This window comes from Elephas maximus, chromosome 23 (assembly GCF_024166365.1).
Source record: "Elephas maximus indicus isolate mEleMax1 chromosome 23, mEleMax1 primary haplotype, whole genome shotgun sequence".
NCBI lineage: Eukaryota > Metazoa > Chordata > Mammalia > Proboscidea > Elephantidae > Elephas > Elephas maximus.
Genome location: NC_064841.1, coordinates 310,928 through 329,985, shown reverse-complemented (window position 1 = coordinate 329,985; position 19,058 = coordinate 310,928). Strand labels below are relative to the sequence as shown.

General features: G+C 40.9%; 2 protein-coding genes across 2 annotated transcripts in view; one reads left to right on the top strand and one right to left on the bottom strand.

The window, feature by feature from the left end:
- IFT80 (intraflagellar transport 80) overlaps nt 1-3,604 on the bottom strand; it is a 147,906-nt gene extending 144,302 nt beyond the window's left edge. The window contains exon 1 of the mRNA XM_049867628.1: nt 3,473-3,604. The gene's annotated coding sequence lies outside the window, so the exon portion shown is untranslated. The remainder of the gene's footprint in view (nt 1-3,472) is intronic.
- Nucleotides 3,605-3,731: 127 nt separating this feature from the next.
- The window catches only part of SMC4 (structural maintenance of chromosomes 4), a 36,130-nt gene continuing 20,803 nt past the window's right edge, over nt 3,732-19,058 (top strand). Inside the window, exons 1-9 of the mRNA XM_049867613.1 lie at nt 3,732-4,137; nt 5,542-5,682; nt 6,113-6,291; nt 6,806-6,997; nt 8,446-8,622; nt 15,987-16,151; nt 16,380-16,507; nt 16,970-17,110; nt 17,829-17,979. Coding sequence (XP_049723570.1) covers nt 5,547-5,682; nt 6,113-6,291; nt 6,806-6,997; nt 8,446-8,622; nt 15,987-16,151; nt 16,380-16,507; nt 16,970-17,110; nt 17,829-17,979 — 1,269 coding nt within the window. The 5' untranslated portion in view covers nt 3,732-4,137; nt 5,542-5,546. The remainder of the gene's footprint in view (nt 4,138-5,541; nt 5,683-6,112; nt 6,292-6,805; nt 6,998-8,445; nt 8,623-15,986; nt 16,152-16,379; nt 16,508-16,969; nt 17,111-17,828; nt 17,980-19,058) is intronic.

Here is a 19,058-nt window from a genome sequence, read left to right as displayed (position 1 = left end):
GGTCTTTTCTTTCTTTCCTGTCTTTTCAGTGACCTCTTGCTTTCTTCATGGATGATGTCCTTGATGTCATCCCACAACTCGTCTGGTCTGCGGTCACTAGTGTTCAATGCGTCAAATCTATTCTTCAGATGGTCTCTAAATTCAGGTGGGATATACTCAAGGTCATATTTTGGCTCTCCTGGACATGCTCTGATTTTCTTCAGTTTTGGCTTGAACTTACATATGAGCAATTAATGGTCTGTTCCACAGTCGGCCCCTGGCCTTGTTCTGACTGATATTGAGCTTTTCCATCGTCTCTTTCCACAGATGTAGTCAATTTGATTTCTGGTTGTTCCATCTGGCGAGGTCCATGTGTATAGTCGCCATTTATGCTGATGAAAGAAGGTATTTGCAATGAAGAAGTCGTTGGTCTTGCAAAATTCTATCATTCAATCTCCGACATTGTTTCTACCACCAGGGCCATATTTTCCAACTACTGATCCTTCTTCTTTGTTTCCAACTTTCTCATTCCAATTGCCAGTAATTATCAATGCATCTTGATTGCATGTTTGATCAGCAGCTGATAAAAATTTTCTATTTTTTCATCTTTGGCCCTAGTGGTTGGTGTGTAAATTTGAATAATAGTCTTATTAACTGGTCTTCCTTGTAGGTGTATGGATATTATCCTATCACTGACAGCGTTGTACTTCAGGATAGATCTTGAAACGTTCTTTTCAATGATGAATGCAGCACCATTCCTCTTCGAGTTGTCATTCCCAGCATAGTAGACTATATGTCCGATTCAAAATGGCCAATACCAGTCCATTTCAGCTCATTAATGCCTAGGATATCGATGTTTATGCATTCCATTTCAGTTTTGACGATTTCCAATTTTCCTAGATTCATACTTTTGTACATTCCAGATTCCGATTATTAATGGATGTTTGCAGCCGTTTCTTCTCATTTTGAGTCGTGCCACATCAGCAAATGAAGGTCCTGAAAGCTTTACGCCATCCACGTCATTAAGGTCGACTCTACTTTGAGGAGGCAGCTCTTCCCCAGTCATCTTTTGAGTGCCTTCCAACCTGGGGGGCTCATCTTCCAACACTATATCAGACAATGTTCTGCTGCTATTCGTAAGGTTTTCACTAGCTAATGTTTTTCAGTACACTGCCGGGTCCTTCCTCCTAGTCTGTCTTAGTCTGGAAGCTCAGCTGAAACCTGTCCTCCATGGGTGGCCCTGCTGGTATCTGAATACCAGTGGCATAGCTTCCAGCATCACAGCAACACACAAGCCCTGACAGTACATATGACAAACTGACAGACACGTGGGGGTCTTATTCTCATAGCACATATAAATATCCAAATTAAAGTCTACCCTGTAGCTGCTTGTTACAAATGTGTTTACTTCATTATGTAGCCTGATTTAAGCCTGCTTTGAAAATATTTGTTCTTCATGGGGCGTAGTTAGATTCAAGTAAACCTAAGACCGTGGGTCAGCTTATTGATTTGTTGAAACTACGTTATTTTCTCATCAGTCACTAAGTCCTACCATATTGACAGCAATCATCAAGGGCACTAAAACTAGGATTCATTTTTAAGATTTATTTTTATTCCTACCTCTTAGTCATTAATTCAGGGATTCACATACAAAGAACAGTATCTGACTGATTTTAAATTCATACTCATCCATCAAAACCTATATAAACTATATAGATTTTTCCCCCAAAATGATTCCGGATGTTTCTCCATTCTGCTATGTTGGCAATTCTCACCTCTCACATGGAGAACTGTACAGCAATGATCTAACTAAAGTCATGACTGATTTCAGTTTCTTTCCATTAGCACATCCACGTACTACTGTTAATTATTCTTCCTATTTTCACCAAGTTGCTCCTTGGCTCAAAACTTTTCTAATAGCTCTATTTTCTTCCATATCACATCTAACATCCTTGGCCTGGTTTTCAAGACCTTCCATAAGCTACTCCTTCTCCAACTTGACATCCCATTTTTCATGTACATATCCTAACAAAGTCAACGTCATAAACATAGCAACATCAAATGCTTATAGGATGTGTGCTAGAAATTTTCTCATAAGCATTCCTATGGGATAGGTGTTAAACACTGGTTTTATATATAAATACTGAGAGATTGATAAATTGAGTAAATTGTCAAAGTATGTACCTAAAAGTGATGAGATTTGGGGTTCTAACATTTATCTATATCATATTTTTCTACTACATTGTGCTATGTTACTCATACTCATTGTGCTATGTTACTCACAACCCATGTGTGTCAGAGTAGAACTGTGCCCCATAGGGCTTTCAACGGCTCATTTTTCAGAAGCAGATTTCCAGGCCTTTCTTCCCAAGTGCTTGGTTAGCAGCCAAGTACATTAACTGTTTGCATCAATTTTACAACATTCAAAAATCCACAAGACTCTAGAGCCATCAAAGAGAACCACTAGATCTTCTTGGTATGAATACCAGCCAAAAACTTTCTCAATGAGCTTCATTTTCTGCAGTTTGTGTTATGAAAACGATGATTATTTTTTCAACTGCAAACATAAATGCATATTATAATAACTAGTTATTGTTTATTCAAACCACACCAGCCTCCCAACCCCAGCAAATTATTACACTTGGAGAACGTGTCCTCCTCACCCCTGAACCTGACTGTGTGCTCCTTCAGGGCAGGAGCCATTACATGTTTAGAGTGACAATGTAAATTCATTCATAAACCAGATTTATTGCTTTTAATAAACGAGGCTCTAAGGTAGGCCCTAAGTATGCAAAAGGTTAAAAAAAAAAAAAAAAGACTCCCAGTCCTCAATGTCGAGTACATAAGAGTCCTGGGTAAATCCTTACTGGAGGTCGTCAAATTAACCAGTGGTTTTGTTTGTTTAACACCGAGGGGGCCTAGAGGCACGTTTGAGAATGCGAAGAAAGTACTGGGAAAACTAACCCCCCAGAAAAACGTACAAACACACAGAATTTTGTATAACATGACAAAGGGGTTATGAATTGTTCCGAAGCCAAATCGCCTACCACTGGATACAAAGACCCCGGTTAAAAACCCCAAAAGAAAACTCAGTTCTCTGGGGACAGGAATTCTCCTACTTGCTTGACAATCCTGATTTTGTCTTGCACGGTGCCATGTATACAGTAGCCCCTTAATGTTTGCCGATCGATAAAAATAACCAAATGACACTAGCAAATTGCTTCTTCCGTTGCGGAGCCCTTTTGTCAAATAATTTGAAAAGCCCGAAACTCCCTTTCACTAATAACATTAATGACCTAACCCCAATAACTCGACAGTCATTACCTTGCTATTCCCACATGGCGTACACGAGCAACCACTAATCCAGGCTCTCCTCTTCTCCTGGCGCCCCCCGCCCCCCAAACTCTGGGCTCCTCGGTACCCCAAAAGCTACGCCCAAAGCCCCTGTACCCCAGGGAGACAGACTGTAACAGGTGCTCCGTGCCACACGCACCCTCAAAGCAGGAAAGGTGCTGGCTACAACGAGGAGCCCTTTCCTGGCCGCGTCCGGAGCTGACGAGATTTACCTCAGGTCCCAGTGAAGCGGAGGAGACTGGCCTCACAGAGCCTGGGCAGTCACCATAGTGACGTCTCCCAGCAACGCTCCCCGCCTTCCCGCGATACTTCCCCCCGCACCGCACGGCGCGTCACGGAGCCGAGCCGAGGCCCCGCCCCGCAGCGCGCCCGCCCGCTCCTCAGGGGGCGTCGTTGGACGTTGAGCCTCGCCTTCAGCTGTGGGCGGAACCCGACTCTATTTTTTTTTTCTCTTTTTCAAAAACCGCCACGTTTTTTAAATGTGGTGTTTATAATAGTGCTGCTGCTACTGGCCGCTGGGTAAACATTCCCTTCTCCTCCGTTTTCACTTAGGACGAACGTCCCCTACCGCCCGGGGTCCGCCCGGAGTTTGCGCTTGCGCAAGAATGACCAGAAGATGGCGGCGGTAATCGCCGCACTTTTTTTCAAATTAGTGGATCCCAGAAAGCATTGCGCGCGTTTGTAACGAATTTCCGTTCGAGTTTGTATTTTAGGCGCCATTTTCGAGTGAAGCACCCGGAGCCGAGACACCGGCAGGAGCGCGGTGGGCTCCGCAACCGTCTCCAACCTTGGACTGGCCCGCAGGTAAAGTACTTCCTTTCCCGGCCGGGTGGTCGGATCCTTGGCTGCCGAGCGGCCCGGGGCGCCCGGAGAGCAGAGGCCGGGAGCCGGACCGCGGAGCCGGTCCCGAGGCTCCGCCGAGCGGCTTCCCCGCTGTCACCCCTCCCCCCCCGGCCGCTCCCGCGGTCCGGGCCCCGCGCGCTTCTCCCGAGCGCGGCGCTCAGCTCCGCGGGCGTCCCCTGGGCGGGCTGCCGCCTGGCCGGCCGCTTCTGCGGGGAAAGCCGTGCCCCCGGCCCGAGCCCGGCCCTCCGGGCGCCCCCGAGGGACTGGCGGCCGCCTCTGAGCCTTCGCTGGCGACCCTTCCCGGCTGACTTCCGTCTAACGGCGCTCGGCCGCGGGCCGTCCTGAGGAGGGAATCGCCGCCGCCGACCCAGCCCTCGGCCGCCCTTTCGGGGTCGCGCGGGGAGGGGAGACGGCGAAGCCCCCGAGCGGCCCGCGGCGGCGAGGGGCTCCCTCCTGGGTGGCCTGGGAGGGCCGGCGGCCGCTCGGGGCCGAGGCGCGCTGCTGCCTACGCCGGAGAGCGGGCACGTCCGTCGGCGTCGGCTGCGTGTGGGGTCGGGTCGTCGGCGAGTTAGTTTGTGCGGCTACACTGGGGGCGCCCCGGGGCCGAGGGTCCCGAAAAACCTGGAGGGTTAACTGGCTGGTTCCCGGGCACGTCTGGGCTTCCCCACCTGCCCAGGTCTTCCTGAGAAAACCATCCCGCCTTCCTGCCCTTCGGTTTTATTGTGGCTTCTTCCCCGACGGAGTTGGGGGTCGGGGAGCGGCGGGCTGGGGGTATGAGGTCGGGGAGCGGGGGTCGGGGGTCGGGCAGCGGCAGGCTGGGAGTATGAGGTCGGAGAGCGGCGGGCGGGGTATGGGGTCGGGGAGCGGGGGGCTGGGGTCGGGGGTCGGGCAGCGGCGGGCGGGGTATGGGGTCGGGGAGCGGCGGGCGGGCTATGGGGTCGGGGAGCGGCGGGCGGGCTATGGGGTCGGGCAGCGGCGGGCGGGGTATGGGGTCGGGGAGCGGCGGGCGGGCTATGGGGTCGGGGAGCGGCGGGCGGGCTATGGGGTCGGGGAGCGGCGGGCGGGCTATGGGGTCGGGGAGCGGCGGGCGGGCTATGGGGTCGGGGAGCGGCGGGCGGGCTATGGGGTCGGGGAGCGGGGGGTACGAGGTCGGGGAGCGGCGGGCGGGGTATGGGGTCAGGGCTGGGGGCGGCGGGCGGGGGGTACGAGGTCGGGGAGCGGCGCGCGGGGTACGAGGTCGGGGAGCGGCGGGCGGGGTGTGGGCTCAGGGCCGGGGCGGTGGGAGCGGGGCGGGGGGCCGAGCCGGCCCGCCTGGAGGAGGCCGCCCCCGCCGCGGGCTGACTGGCTCGGGCTCTCCCCGCCCAGCCACCATGCCCCGCAAAGGCGCCCAGCCCTCCACCGCCCGGCGCGGAGAGGAGCCGCCGCGGTCCCCGGCCGACGCCAGCCCCGACGCCGAGCCCGAGCCGCCGTCCGGCCGCGCCGAGAGCCCGAGCTCCTCCGCCGCGGGTGAGTGCGGGGCCCCGGGACGGGCGGGCGTCGGGGGTCGGGGGTCGGGGCCGGGCCGTCGACGGCCGGGAAAGCCGCTCCGGCGCGGCGGGGACGGGGCGAGCGCGTAGCTCGGCGTGGGAGCCGGTTGGTGGCGGCGCGGACGCCCGTCCCTGGCGCGGCGGAAGTCGGCACGGCCGGCCGAGGGCCGGTGGCCGTTCGCGGGCGGCGCCGGTGCCTGGTCTGTGACCCCGCGGGCACGTCGCGGGCCCTCGGCGCGGCCGCGTGGCCTGAGGCACCTGTGGCAGAAGGAAGGAGGCGCGCGGCCCGGAGTCCGGGGCTGAGGCGCGCGGGGAGCCTCCCTGGGCTCAGGTGGAAAGGCGGGGTGCCGCGCCCCGAGGTCGGCTCCCTGCGCTAAGGGAGGCCCCCTGCCTTGCCTCCGCCGACCTAGAAGCGCCCGGGGAGGACCTCGACAGCCGAAGTTTAGAAGAAATCCTGGGCAGCGTCCCTCCGCCGCCGCCTCCGGCGATGACCAATGAAGCCGGCGCTCCCAGGCTGATGATAACGCACATCGTGAACCAGAACTTCAAATCCTACGCCGGGGAGAAAATTCTGGGACCTTTTCACAAGGTATGTGCCCCTCTTATGTAACTGCTGTTAGCGGAGGTATCAGTTCTTACATGATCTTTCCAGTGTTTTTAACTGTTTATTCTGAGCCACGCTGAGTGATGTGTTTATCGTGTATGTGCATAGATAAATATCGAGTGTTTCTCATGCTTCAATATCTGAAACTAGCTTTTGTTTATCTGGATATCTTTAATACCTCATTCCATATAAAGTTTCTTCACTAAGAAGAATTGATTAGTTTTTTGTTTGAAAGGAGTGTTTTCCTTAACTACAAAAATGAATTTCGTAAAAAAAAAAAAAAGTGGGTTACAGTTAGAATATGGTCTCTAGGTGTGAAAGCTTGTGAGAGAGGAAAACACTTTAAAAAAAAACTTAAAAGTTGAAGTTGGGTGTCTTCAAGCAATGAAAGCTTGTAAACGTGTGTAGTTTTACTTCAGATAAAAAAATTAGTAGTTCAGAATCAGTAGTATTAGTATGACATCTTTAACTTTAATTTTTTTCTGTTCTTTTTATGCAGCGCTTTTCGTGTATTATTGGGCCAAATGGCAGTGGCAAATCCAATGTTATTGACTCTATGCTTTTTGTGTTTGGCTATCGAGCACAAAAAATTAGGTCTAAAAAACTCTCTGTACTAATACATAATTCTGATGAGCACAAGGATATTCAGAGTTGTACTGTAGAAGTTCATTTCCAAAAGATAATTGATAAGGTAAGGGATTTTCACTACTTGATTCTTTGAAATTTAGGGAACACAAATATTACACAGTATTTTTGGTTTAAATTGGCTTTTTAAATTTTGAATATAGTTAAAGCAGAACAATTATTGATTCCGTTACCTCTGGCTGCGTTCGCTTTTTGGAGAGTGTAGTGGCTATTTAAAATATTAAAATTTTTAGAGAAATGAATTATAAATAATTCGTATTAATCTTTACTTTTTTGAAAGAAAATGTTGAGCAGTTTTAGTATCCTGCATGCCAAATAGACATTGTTTTACTATAAACTTTGGGATCATTTTAAAACCTACCATGTAATTGCTTTTTAAAAATTACCTATGGTTGAAAATGTTACAACTGACTAACTTTGCTATCCTTAATGTTTATGTGAAAGTGAACGTTGTTAGTGGTCCTGTATGTTTGTAATACGAGAGAGCTTTGCTTCAGTTTGAACTATTGTGATTAAGTCCTTTTTAAACGGGAAAGGTCATCAAACTACTGTTTGCTTTCTAGAAGTGGAGACAATTATAAGTAAAATACCTATTTAGATTATTTGCACTGTTTTGTTGGTTTCTTGTTTTATTTTGCTTAAATAGTTAACTTTGGAAACTCATGCTTTAAAAATGTCAGTGGAACATAAAAATACGGGGAACTAATTACATAATGGACCTTTTTCTTTCAATATATGTAACAGGTTTTAAATCTACATGGAAGTATCTTTTAATTTTCTTAATGTTTTCTATTGTACATTTTGGGTTGAGGAATACATAGTAAATCATATTTGATTTGACTGCATTTTTTAAAAGCCGTAATGTTAATGTGACAGCCCTTTTATTTTTAAGGGTAAGGGAAAGCAAATTCTAAGATTAAAGGAGATTTGCCCTTGATTTTTTAAAAATCTGTTTGGTTAAAAAAAAAAAAAATCAGGGCATGTAGTTGTCAATTATTTGCAACTTTCTTTTTACTTTCAATTAAAGGTGCTCTTTACCCCCAGAAAACGTTGCCGTGTCACTGTATCACTGCCTACCTTCCTTTTTCCTTGAATGGTCTATTGCTGTAGCTTTTTTTAATGAACTAGTAATTTAATCTGTCAATATTATTTAATAATTTGAATGGGTTTGTTTTGAACATGGTAGAATTCTTGGCCCCCTTCATCAACTCTGTTTTCTCAGCCAGTATGTTTTTAGGTTTGTTTGGAGGTTGAGTGTTTTTGCTGTTGTCGATTGGTATTTTTTTTGTGATCTGTGAGTCAGGAACCAAACAACTTGGAGAAGTATGTCGTCTTGCTAAGCAAGATTATTTCTGAGGATTACTGCCAGTTTGTTGTGTGCACGTTCAATGAAGTTTTTAATTCATAGAATTAGTTCCAATGTGAAATTTGAAGTAGACTATGCCTATTTAATACCAGCGATTGTTTTTTTGGGTTTGTTTTTTCTCACAACAGGAAGGAGATGATTATGAAGTCATTCCTAACAGTAACTTCTATGTGTCCAGAACAGCCTACAGAGATAATACTTCTGTTTACCACATAAGTGGGAAGAAAAAGACATTTAAGGATGTTGGAAATCTTCTTCGAAGCCATGGAATTGACTTGGACCATAATAGATTTTTAATCTTACAGGTAAGTTTATTAAAGATTTCATAGGTTCTCTTGGTCTTGTGTTGTGTTGTTTTGTTTTCAGTAAAGGTAGGGGTTTTCCCCTGTTGGATCAATCCTGTATTTTCGAGGCCTTAAAGTACTGTAGCAGCACATCATGGTTTACATACTACAGTCAAGATGCGAATCATTATTTGCTGCTCTAGAAATTTAAGGAAATTCATTCAAAACACGGTTTTCATCATCAGATACTACTACAATGTTTGGATGGACTGACATGCTTGTTCCACTCTAGCAGCACGTAAATATTGGCGTAGTGAAGTAAATATTAGACCCCAATATTATTGTGCTGCTTTAGTGTGACAGGGATACAGCATCTATTTACCATTTGTTTTTATTTGCCTTGAAGATAAGTTTTTATATATATATATTTGTGTTTCGGGTGAAAGTTTACAATGCAAGTTAGGTTCCCTTTTGACAGTTTCTACAAAAATTGATTGTGATATTAAGGTTTTCACCTTGTGTTAGCATTCTCATTAATTGTGTTCTGATTGTTCCATTTTTAGTCCTCTAGCTTCCCTGCTCCCTTAGCTCCTTGAAGGTAACATTTTAAGTGGAATTCACTGTCTTTTAATAGTGTACTGTTTTCTTTATATTTGTTCTTATTATGTCTACTAATATTATATGGCAAAAAAAAAAAGAAAATCGAAATCTCTACACTTTGTGCTCGGTAAATTTACCTGAGCACCTAATTTAATCTTTTTAATACTTACACTGGTAAATTAGAAGTTTATTCAAATAGATGCTTTGTTTTGTTTAGAATGGCCTACTTTCTTGAACCAATGCTATTAGTAAATGAGAAAGTAACTTTGATGTCTCATTCTTTAAGTATCACAACTCTTAAAGAACAAAAGTTTTTTTTTTAAAGGAGTATAAAAATCAAGTACCAGGTGTTAAGTCGGTTTTTGTTATTAGAGATTCTGTGTTTTTTATTTTTACCGGTATTGCTTGGTAAGAAAATTCCTTATCTTTTGTTTCTTGTGCCTTACTTTTCAAAAAAAAAAAAAAAAAAACTTTGGCTTTATCAGACATTTTAAAATCCCTTTTTTATTTGAAACTATCTTTTTCTGGGTCCTATTTAGAATCAGCAAGAACATAATAATAAAAGCAAAACTAGTTTGTGATACATAAATTGCTGTTAATATTCTTTAGTGTCTTGTGCTACTGATATTAAAATAAGTTGAAAATTTTGATTTGACGTCAAAAGCTTTGTTAGGGTAACTGAGTGTTCCCAGTAACATACTTAAAAAATAGTAGTCTCTACTTCCATTTAAATTTTTATTCTTCAATTACCTAAAAAAAGAAAATACTTTTAGGTATATGTAGTATATAAGGTAAATTAATATCATTTTGGAATAATCTGTATAAATATCTCGTTATCAGGCACAGTACATTAGTAGTATCTCTATGACCCAAACTTATTTAAAAATAAATGTTGGAAAATGGCTGAACTTTTATATTCTGGGACTTGATTTGGTTAATTATAGATCAAAAGTTATATTCTTTTATAGCACTAAATTTGATGATGAAACTTGTCATGTTGTAGAAAACCATGCTTAGTGCTTATCTTCTATTCTCTGCTTTTTCTTTACTTTCATTCTGGGATAATGACTCAAAGTTTTATACCTTTGCAAAGACTGATCAAACTAGAGTAGACTGCATTTTAACCTTTGTAAGGATAATTTTTTTCCCTGACTGTAGCTTCCCTGTATGTGGTTCAGTAATAAAGGAAGCTAATAACTTACCAATGAAGTAAATAAGTTCTAAATTTTCCACTTTATATTAAATATATGCTTCTGAAGTACCTGGAATGTGTAAATCATTTATCTTCGTAATTACCTGTACTTTTGTTTGTGTGTGTGATCTTAACAAATCGTATTGAACATTTCTCCCAAAATAGTGCTGAGGTAAACTTTTCAAGTTAACAGATGAGATTCAGTTCTGTTAAATTTACAGATAAGAACCTTAGGAACTCACCTGGTAGGAAGAAGACACAGGGATTGAGCTAGGGAGAACTAATGGTGCCCTGTAAGAAGTTTGAGAGAAAGTGGTGATTTGTGTTAGGTTTTTATTAAATTTTTTATCATAATAACCTTAGACTGCTATACTAGAGATTTAAATCATTTAAAGGTAAGTATGTGGGTTTTATTACCTTCTCTCCTGCTGAATAAAATTTATCTTAAAAATTAGTCTTGGTTTGGGAGGCCTAGGAACTTGGAGACAGCACCCTAAATCACCATCCAAGACGTAAGCGATTGAATAAAGTATATAAACTCTTTGGCCCATGGTAGTGATTAACAGTCTAAGTAAATTTAGTAAAAGTAAAAATTTATTTTAAGTTAAAAGCACTGAATTTTAGAAGTTCCCAAGGGTTTTATTATTTCATTTCTTACAACGTCTATATATTGGTTTGGAGCCCTGGTGGCGTAGCAGTTAAGAGCTCGGCTGCTAAGCAAAAGATTGGCACTTCAGATCCACCAGCTGCTCCTTGGAAACCCTTTGGGGAGTTCTACTCTGTCCTATAGGGTCACAATGAGTTGACAGCACGTGGCAATGACGACAACATATATTCGGTTTAGTAAGTTTTTCAAGCAAGCATATCTAGGATTTGAATTCATTTAAAGTTTCATCGTTTGACCTTTCGGATGAGCACCTAGTTAAACACTATGCTAAGGTGCTATCCTTCGCCTTAGAGGCATTTCCATATGCCCTCAGAAAGTGTTAGATTATAACTGACCGCTGTATTTCCCATGTTTGTGTATTTCCTCATTTATATATACCTTATTTGGGTGCCTTTGTCTCCTTATAATAAACAAATATTGGTCCAAACAAGTAGGATATTTTTAGCTCTGTATAGCATTTCATCGGTGACTGTGACTTATAAACTGGGTTTAATTGGTTTTGGTGCGTTTGCTCCATTCGAGGTTAGGGGAATGATAACCATGATGATTTCATTGCAGTGCAGAGTTGTTGCATTAATGATTGTTGTTCTGGGAATGTTTTTCTAAACTCCTAAAAAGCCGCAGCTATTAGCACAACATTAGTTTTATACAAATTTCCAACTTGTGTACTTTATCTTCATATTACAAAATAAACATTAAAATTTAAAAACAAAAACCAAGATTATTGTTTAGTAAATTTTGGAGACTGGATTAGCATAGATTTGAGTTGTTACTGGAAATCCTGGTGGTGCAGTGTTTAAGAGCTCAGGCAAATAACCAAAAGGTTGGCTATTGAAACCCACCAGGTGCTCCTTGGAAACTCTGGGGCAGTTCCACTCTGCCCTGTAGGGCCCCTATGAGTTGAAATCAACTTGACCGCAGTGGGTTTGGTTTTTAGTTTTAGAATTGTTACCCAACCATCTCTTCCTTTTTTTTATTCCAGTATCCATTTCCCATATGGTAGCTTGGCGTAACATACAAACTGTTTCAGGTCTAGTTGTTCAGTCTGTAGAAATAAGTCTGTGCTATGATGTCAAAAGAAATTTTTAGCCTTATCAATAATACCTCAGTTATCCACTGGTGTCTGATTTCAGCAGCCTCAACCATAAAAGACAATAGGAAGCTGCCTCTGAGCAACCAACGTAGATGTCAAGAATTCCGCCCTAATAATGGTGATGGTTACACAACATGATGAATACAGTTAATGTCACTAAATTGTATATGTGAAGACTATTGAAATGGGAAATGTTTTATTACAACCCTACTTACGATAATCTAAAAAAGAAAAAAGTTTACCCTCTAAATTATTATTCTTTCTGTTCTCATTTTACGTAGATAGTAACTTTGGTGATTTGGTTTCTTGGCCTCTGGTAGCTCACAAAGAACAAATTAAAGTGAAATTCATTAAGGGAAGATGTAGTGATGGCAAGAAACAGTAACTTATGCCTCGCTGAGAAATGAAAAAGATCATCAAAGTAAAATAGAGATTGAAGGCCCAAGCCATTCCGGGCCATTTAATTTTGATACAAACACCCATATTTATCTTAAGAATTTTTGAGGTTTTATTGGGAAAAAGTTCATTATGCACTGTTTGAGTTGCAGTATCATTGGCCTCTACCCACTAGATGCCAGTAGCACACCCCCTAGTTGTGACAACCAAAAATGTCTCCAAATATTGCTAAATGTCTGGGGCGGGGGTTGGGGGGTGAAGAGGAAGGAGCAAAACTGCTCCTAGTTGAATACCATTGATCTACATTTGAATATGGATAAAGGATATTTATTCATTCCTCTTTTATTTTTGAGCTGTACTCCTGTAAATTAGATAGCACAGAATGATACATTACAGCACTCTGGTTTGCCATCCAGCAGAGCCGTCAGTAAGTTAAGATTCAGCCCCTTGGTATTAGAAATGTCCTCATGCAGCACCTTTGTCATGTTGTGTTACTTTCAAGAACTATAGTTGACGTTTTGCACAGTTGCTGAATATTCCTGATTTGGTATGAACATAAAACACAGAAAGTCTATAGTAAATAATAGTGGAAAAGAATTCTTTAAAATCTTAGTATGTTATAAATTATAGAAAGCAGAGATAACAGTGCTAGCGTTTTAGAAATTTAAAACATTTTTTGTGTCATCATGCTGCAACTATGTGTAAGAGCCTTGGTAGAGACGATGGCTTTAAATTCAGATTGATACTTTTAAATTGTTTCTGAAATGTATGGAATTTATTGTTGCCCTAAATTAAAACTACTTTTTATAATTTCACATGGGATGGATAAGTTTTCTGAAAAATAAGAAGTCCTCTAGACACAGACTGTTGGCCCACGGGTAAAACGTAAGCTGGCACAGAGTGGCACAGAGTAAATGGCATCTGGAACGACAGCCAGCAGTCGGGCAGGCGAGGGGCACTGAGAAACAGTCACAGAGAAGACCCAGCTTGTCGTGGGTACCGCAGCAGTCCTAGTAGTCAAAGGGCAGGTAAAGGCCTAAACGTTGTAATCGCCTCTTGATTCAGATATTGCTTATCTGGTAATACAGTACCTGGTAAAGAAATGAATGTGCCACATAGCGTAGTGACCCATGTAGTAGAGCAATCGCTAGAGTAAACAGTCTGAAGAATCTTGTGTGAAAGATATGTCAGCGTTGGGCTGTCTAAAACTGAATGCTGTATGGGACTTGAGACAGAACAATTTTGATTATAAACTTCCTTGTCTTTTTATTTAACTTTTACCTTTCAGTTGGACAGCCTAGTTTAAGTAAGAAGAAAATCGTAGCTTATGTATATACTTCATTTTAACTGGGGAAGGAGGAACGGATAGCCAAAAACAAATACTATACTTTCCCCAAAGCTAGGCAGTCTCCTAATACCTACCTGTACTTCATCTCAAGAAGTAATTTGGCCAGGGAAAGTGTGATACTTTCAGGAATATGTTTATCAGTATAAACTGTTTAACACTGAGTTCCAAGTTTTCTTTATCTAAAAAATGTATACTTACATATGCTGTCTTATGGCCATTTGACTCATGTAAGTTCACTCAGCATGGTTTTTCATTCATCTTAAAGTCAGATGTTTGTATATTCAAATTAAATTAGTTATTAGAACATTAGATTTCAGCTGTTATTATTTGTTACTTTTAGATTATAAACACTAAGACAAAAGATAAACTACAACTTCTAGGTCAGGGGTTCTCACCTCCAGCAATTTTGCTGCCTTCTGTCACCCCTACCCATGGACATATAGCAGTATCCAGAGACATTTCTGATGGTCACAAGTAGTAGGTGTGCTACCGGCATCTATGGTATGAGTCCCAGTACGGCGCTCCCCAACAGAATATCCAGCCTGAAATGTCAATGGTGCCACTGTTAATAAATCCTGCTCTAGATAAAAACTTCAATGAAGATTTTTGGCTTCTTTGTTGACTGCAATTCATCCTGTTGTGATCCAAAACTTTGGACATTGTTGCAGGCTTAGACTCCAATCTGAAATTTATATTATTGCTGCAGACATTTGGGAGGAGCTGACAGTTGAAATCAGAGTAAGATACTTTACGTAAATACTTTTTTTGATCCATGTGTAATATACTGAAGAAAAGCCTAAAAAAAACAGGTTTTTGAATAACACTTTATTTTTGTTAATCACATGCTGATGGAGCGTCAAAGTACAGAAAAGTAATGATGTACTAAAATTTTAATTATGCCCTTGAACAAATATATTTTTTAAATGAGTCATTTTATCTTGTCCTATTTTTTAAACTTTCTATAATTATATTGAGTCTTTTGATAAATATGACACTATGATTAGCAAATTTTTAAGATTTAATGATACAGAAAGGGCTAAAATATTTAAATTGGAGGAGTACTGTGCCTTTTAATGTGCATATTTATTTTCTTGACTTTCTTCATCTTTGCTGTTTTGCTGAAAATATGAGTATGTGTTTTTTCTACTTGTCTGCCTTCTATTTTTTTTTTAAGCAGGGAAGTAGTGTTCAGGAGTAGATTTTGCCTAAGCTTGTTCAGACAGTTTCTCTCCACCACCAAACTAAATGGCTGCCTGGCAGCCCTTAAGGTTACTCATTGTGGGTATTTTTTTGTCCATACCTGTATGAACTTTATAATTAAGCTGCATGTAGACAAATAGGCTAATCTAAGGTTTTAATTACAGTTTGAAGTTGTTAATGATTGCAGCAAAAATGTTCCAATGTCTTATGTACTAGTGCCGTTAGTTTTCTCTACTCAAGGCGGTCAGTGACGTTTCTTCTATTATTATTGCGAGAAATAGACCATTTTCCTTTCTACTTTAGGCCCCTATTTTTAGAAAGTTAGGACATTAAGCTTGAGACACCCTTATGAAGCCCAGCACTTCTTCAGGAACTCATAACAGCAGATTTACAGAGAAAATTAAGTAAATACTAACCACCTTGGGACAGGGTACCTATAGTTTAACTGTGAAAGGGTCTTTTTGAAAATTATTTTAGAACAGAAGCTCGAATTAGGTTAGATAGTAGTTGATAATGTTGCCACAATAACTGAATCATAGATAATGTGAATATCTTACTGAATTTTGCTTAATAGAAAAGTGCTTATAATGAAATAGCATTCTAGGTGAGGAATTCTTGTTTGGAATTGTGTATGTGTGGTGTATATCATGATTTTAAGGGAGTGGAAATACACATTTCTTACCCTTGTGTAAAATTAGAGCTCATTAAGGAGAGTATCGGTGGAGGGAACGCTTTGATTTGTATATTATTCAGTCTCTTTAAAGCTACTTGGTACACATCGTTTAGTTCATTACTATTGGGTTTGTTAATTGACTACTCCCAAATTCATGTAAGTTCGATTTGGCCAAACATATACAATGAGTGTATGAAATACAATTTTTTTTTTAAGGGTGAAGTTGAACAAATCGCCATGATGAAACCAAAAGGCCAAACTGAACACGATGAGGGTATGCTTGAATATTTAGAAGATATAATTGGTTGTGGACGGCTAAATGAACCTATTAAAGTCCTTTGTCGGAGAGTTGAAATATTAAATGAACACAGAGGAGAGAAGGTGAATGTTCTGTAGGTTTTTGTTGAAAATCCAAATGTTTAGTTTATGAATCACAGACTTAACTGAGTCAGATATCCAGGCTTTAATAGGTGGTAGGAATTACTGGAGAAATATTTGCTATTTTAACTTAAATTTTATATTTTTCTTGTTGGCAACATTAATGTTGAACATTCTCCTTGTTAGTATAGTTTGTTTTTATTTAATGTTGGAATATTTTAATTCTTGTAGTTAAACAGAGTTAAGATGGTAGAAAAGGAAAAGGATGCCTTAGAAGGAGAGAAAAACATAGCTGTCGAATTTCTTACCTTAGAAAATGAAATATTCAGGAAGAAGAGTCACGTTTGTCAGTATTACATGTAAGTACCTGAGTTTATCAATTTTTTTTTTTTTTTTTGTCTTGGACTCTTTGCTATATTAAAAAAAATGAAAACTGTTGTGGAAAATATTCCAAGAATTGTTTTTTGTGATGAATTCATTGAATTGGGGTTCTTTCCCATAGCACTGAGATTGGCTTTTTACTATCCTCCTTGAAGTTGGAAGGTGGTTCACAAGTGCTCATTACTATACTTAATAGCTTTACATGTACTTTTTTTTATTATTATTTCATATACTAGCAGATCTAATTTTGTTTACACTGAATCTATCTTGCTCCTAATTTTATCCTTGTATCTGGATTTTTTTTCCCCACAGTGGCCCTAGGTAACTGTAAATTGACTAATAAGAATACTGTAGAAACAGCTGATTTTACTAAAATAGTTATACAATTTTAGAAATGATGTTTTGGGATCTCCCGTTTTCTTTTTTTTTCCCTCTTCTAGTTATGATCTGCAGAAAAGAATTACTGAAATGCAAACTCAAAAGGAAAAAATTCATGAAGATACCAAAGAAATTAATGAGAAGAGCAATATACTGTCCAATGAAATGAAAACTAAAAATAAAGCTGTAAAAGATGCAGAGAAGTAATCATTCTTTTTGAAAATACTAAAAGTATTTAAATCAGTGAATTTGTTTAGTGTGTGTCTGTATATAAACTTATTGCCAGGGTATTATGAGTGTAAAACATTTCCCAGCATATAAAATGGTCTCCTTTTACCCCTCCTCCCCCGCCGCTGGCCCCCCCCCTCAAAAACCTTTAAATTGCCCTGCATCCAGTTCATCCTCATCATGGATTGAATGCCTAACTTTGAAGTCACAAAATAATGGAGGATGCTACCCCCTAGTGACAAAACAAAAAACATGCCTGCAGAAATAAGCATGTGACCTGATAGGTTAGTCCTTTTAAGAAAAAACAGTCCACAAATTTGAATCAGCGGTAGAATTTTAAGTTTATTGTGTAGGGACTCTGTGCCAGTATTCAATGACATCAGTATCTCTTGTCTGTGATTTTCTTTTTTATTCTTTAATAATAAAGTTTTTATAGACATAGTTATTGGAAAATAAAGTATTTCCCATCCAGTTTGAAAGGGCAAAACAACTTTCAATCACAAGATTTAATGGCTTCCTTGAATATTGCAGTGGGGGGTGGGAGGGTAACGGAGGATCCTCTTAGAATACGCAGAGTTTCAGGATCCTTCTTTGGAAACATTTATAAAAGAAGTGTCCCCAGGCAGAATATATAACATGGCTTTAAAATATCTGAATATCCAAAATACTGGCATAATTTTCTTGCTTTACTAGGAAACTGAACAAAGTTACAAAATTTATTGAGGAGAACAAAGAAAAATTTACCCAGCTAGATTTGGAAGACGTTCACGTTCGGGAAAAGTTAAAACATGTTACGAGTAAGGCGAAGAAACTGGAGAAGCAGCTGCAGAAAGATAAAGAGAAGGTAGGTGTCGGGAAAGATCAGAACTGTGTGTCTGAATATCATCTGGTTTTCATGATTTTTCATGGATGTATTAACTTTTTAATTAAGAGGATGTTAGGTTCTGAATGTTAATGAGTATTTTAAGGTCTATCTCTGACCCTGATTTTTCCCCCCAGGGGAAAACCTTACATTTATTATACTATGAGTTTTAGAGCTTAAAGTACTATAATCTATGTTGTTGCCAAAACATTTATTACATCAGCAATTCTATTTTGATGATAAACAATACGATTTTCCTTGAGTAGTGTTTTAAAAAGATACTTTTTATTGGATATCGTAGGCTTTTAAAAAAGTTACCTGCCTCCTAAGAGGATCAGAGCAGGAGCTCCCCCTTCAGAGGGGAGGAGGAAGATCATAATTTAAAAGTAAGAGAGTGATTAGCTGTTTTAAATGTAAAAAAGATGAAGTTTGAACTAAATTGTTGTGAACACCTAACTTGCTAGGCCTGACTAATCAATTAGTTTGGGATTTCTCAAACTATATTCTTTATAGCTCTGTCGGTAGATGTTACTGTATATAACACCTATAGCCAAATAGGAGTCCCTGGTATGGTACAAACAGCTAACGCTCTGGGTTGCTAACCAAAAGGTTAGAAGTCCGAGTCTGCCCAGAGACACCTCAGAAGAATTAACAATCTGTTTCTGAAAAAATCAGCCACTGTGAACCCTGTGGAGCACAGTTTCTACCTGAACACACATGAAGTTACCATGAGTGAGGGTCAACCTGATGGCAACTGTTTTTATGGCCAAATAAGTTTCAGAAAAGCTTTATACTATATTATTACACAGTAATTACAGTATAGGCTCTGCTTTACCTTCTCACCATTTTCCAAATGTATTTGTTTACAGAAAAATTTCTGCAGGGTACATCTAACAAATCTTATGTGAATCAGTGTTTGAAGAACACCATTTTGGGAAATGTGGAACTCCTCTGGTACTAGATAATCAGAATAAACAAAATAACCTAAGAATTTGAGGGAAAAAAACCCAAAATGAACAGACTAAGTCAAGTAACACTGTTTTAAGGACATTAGTTTTTAG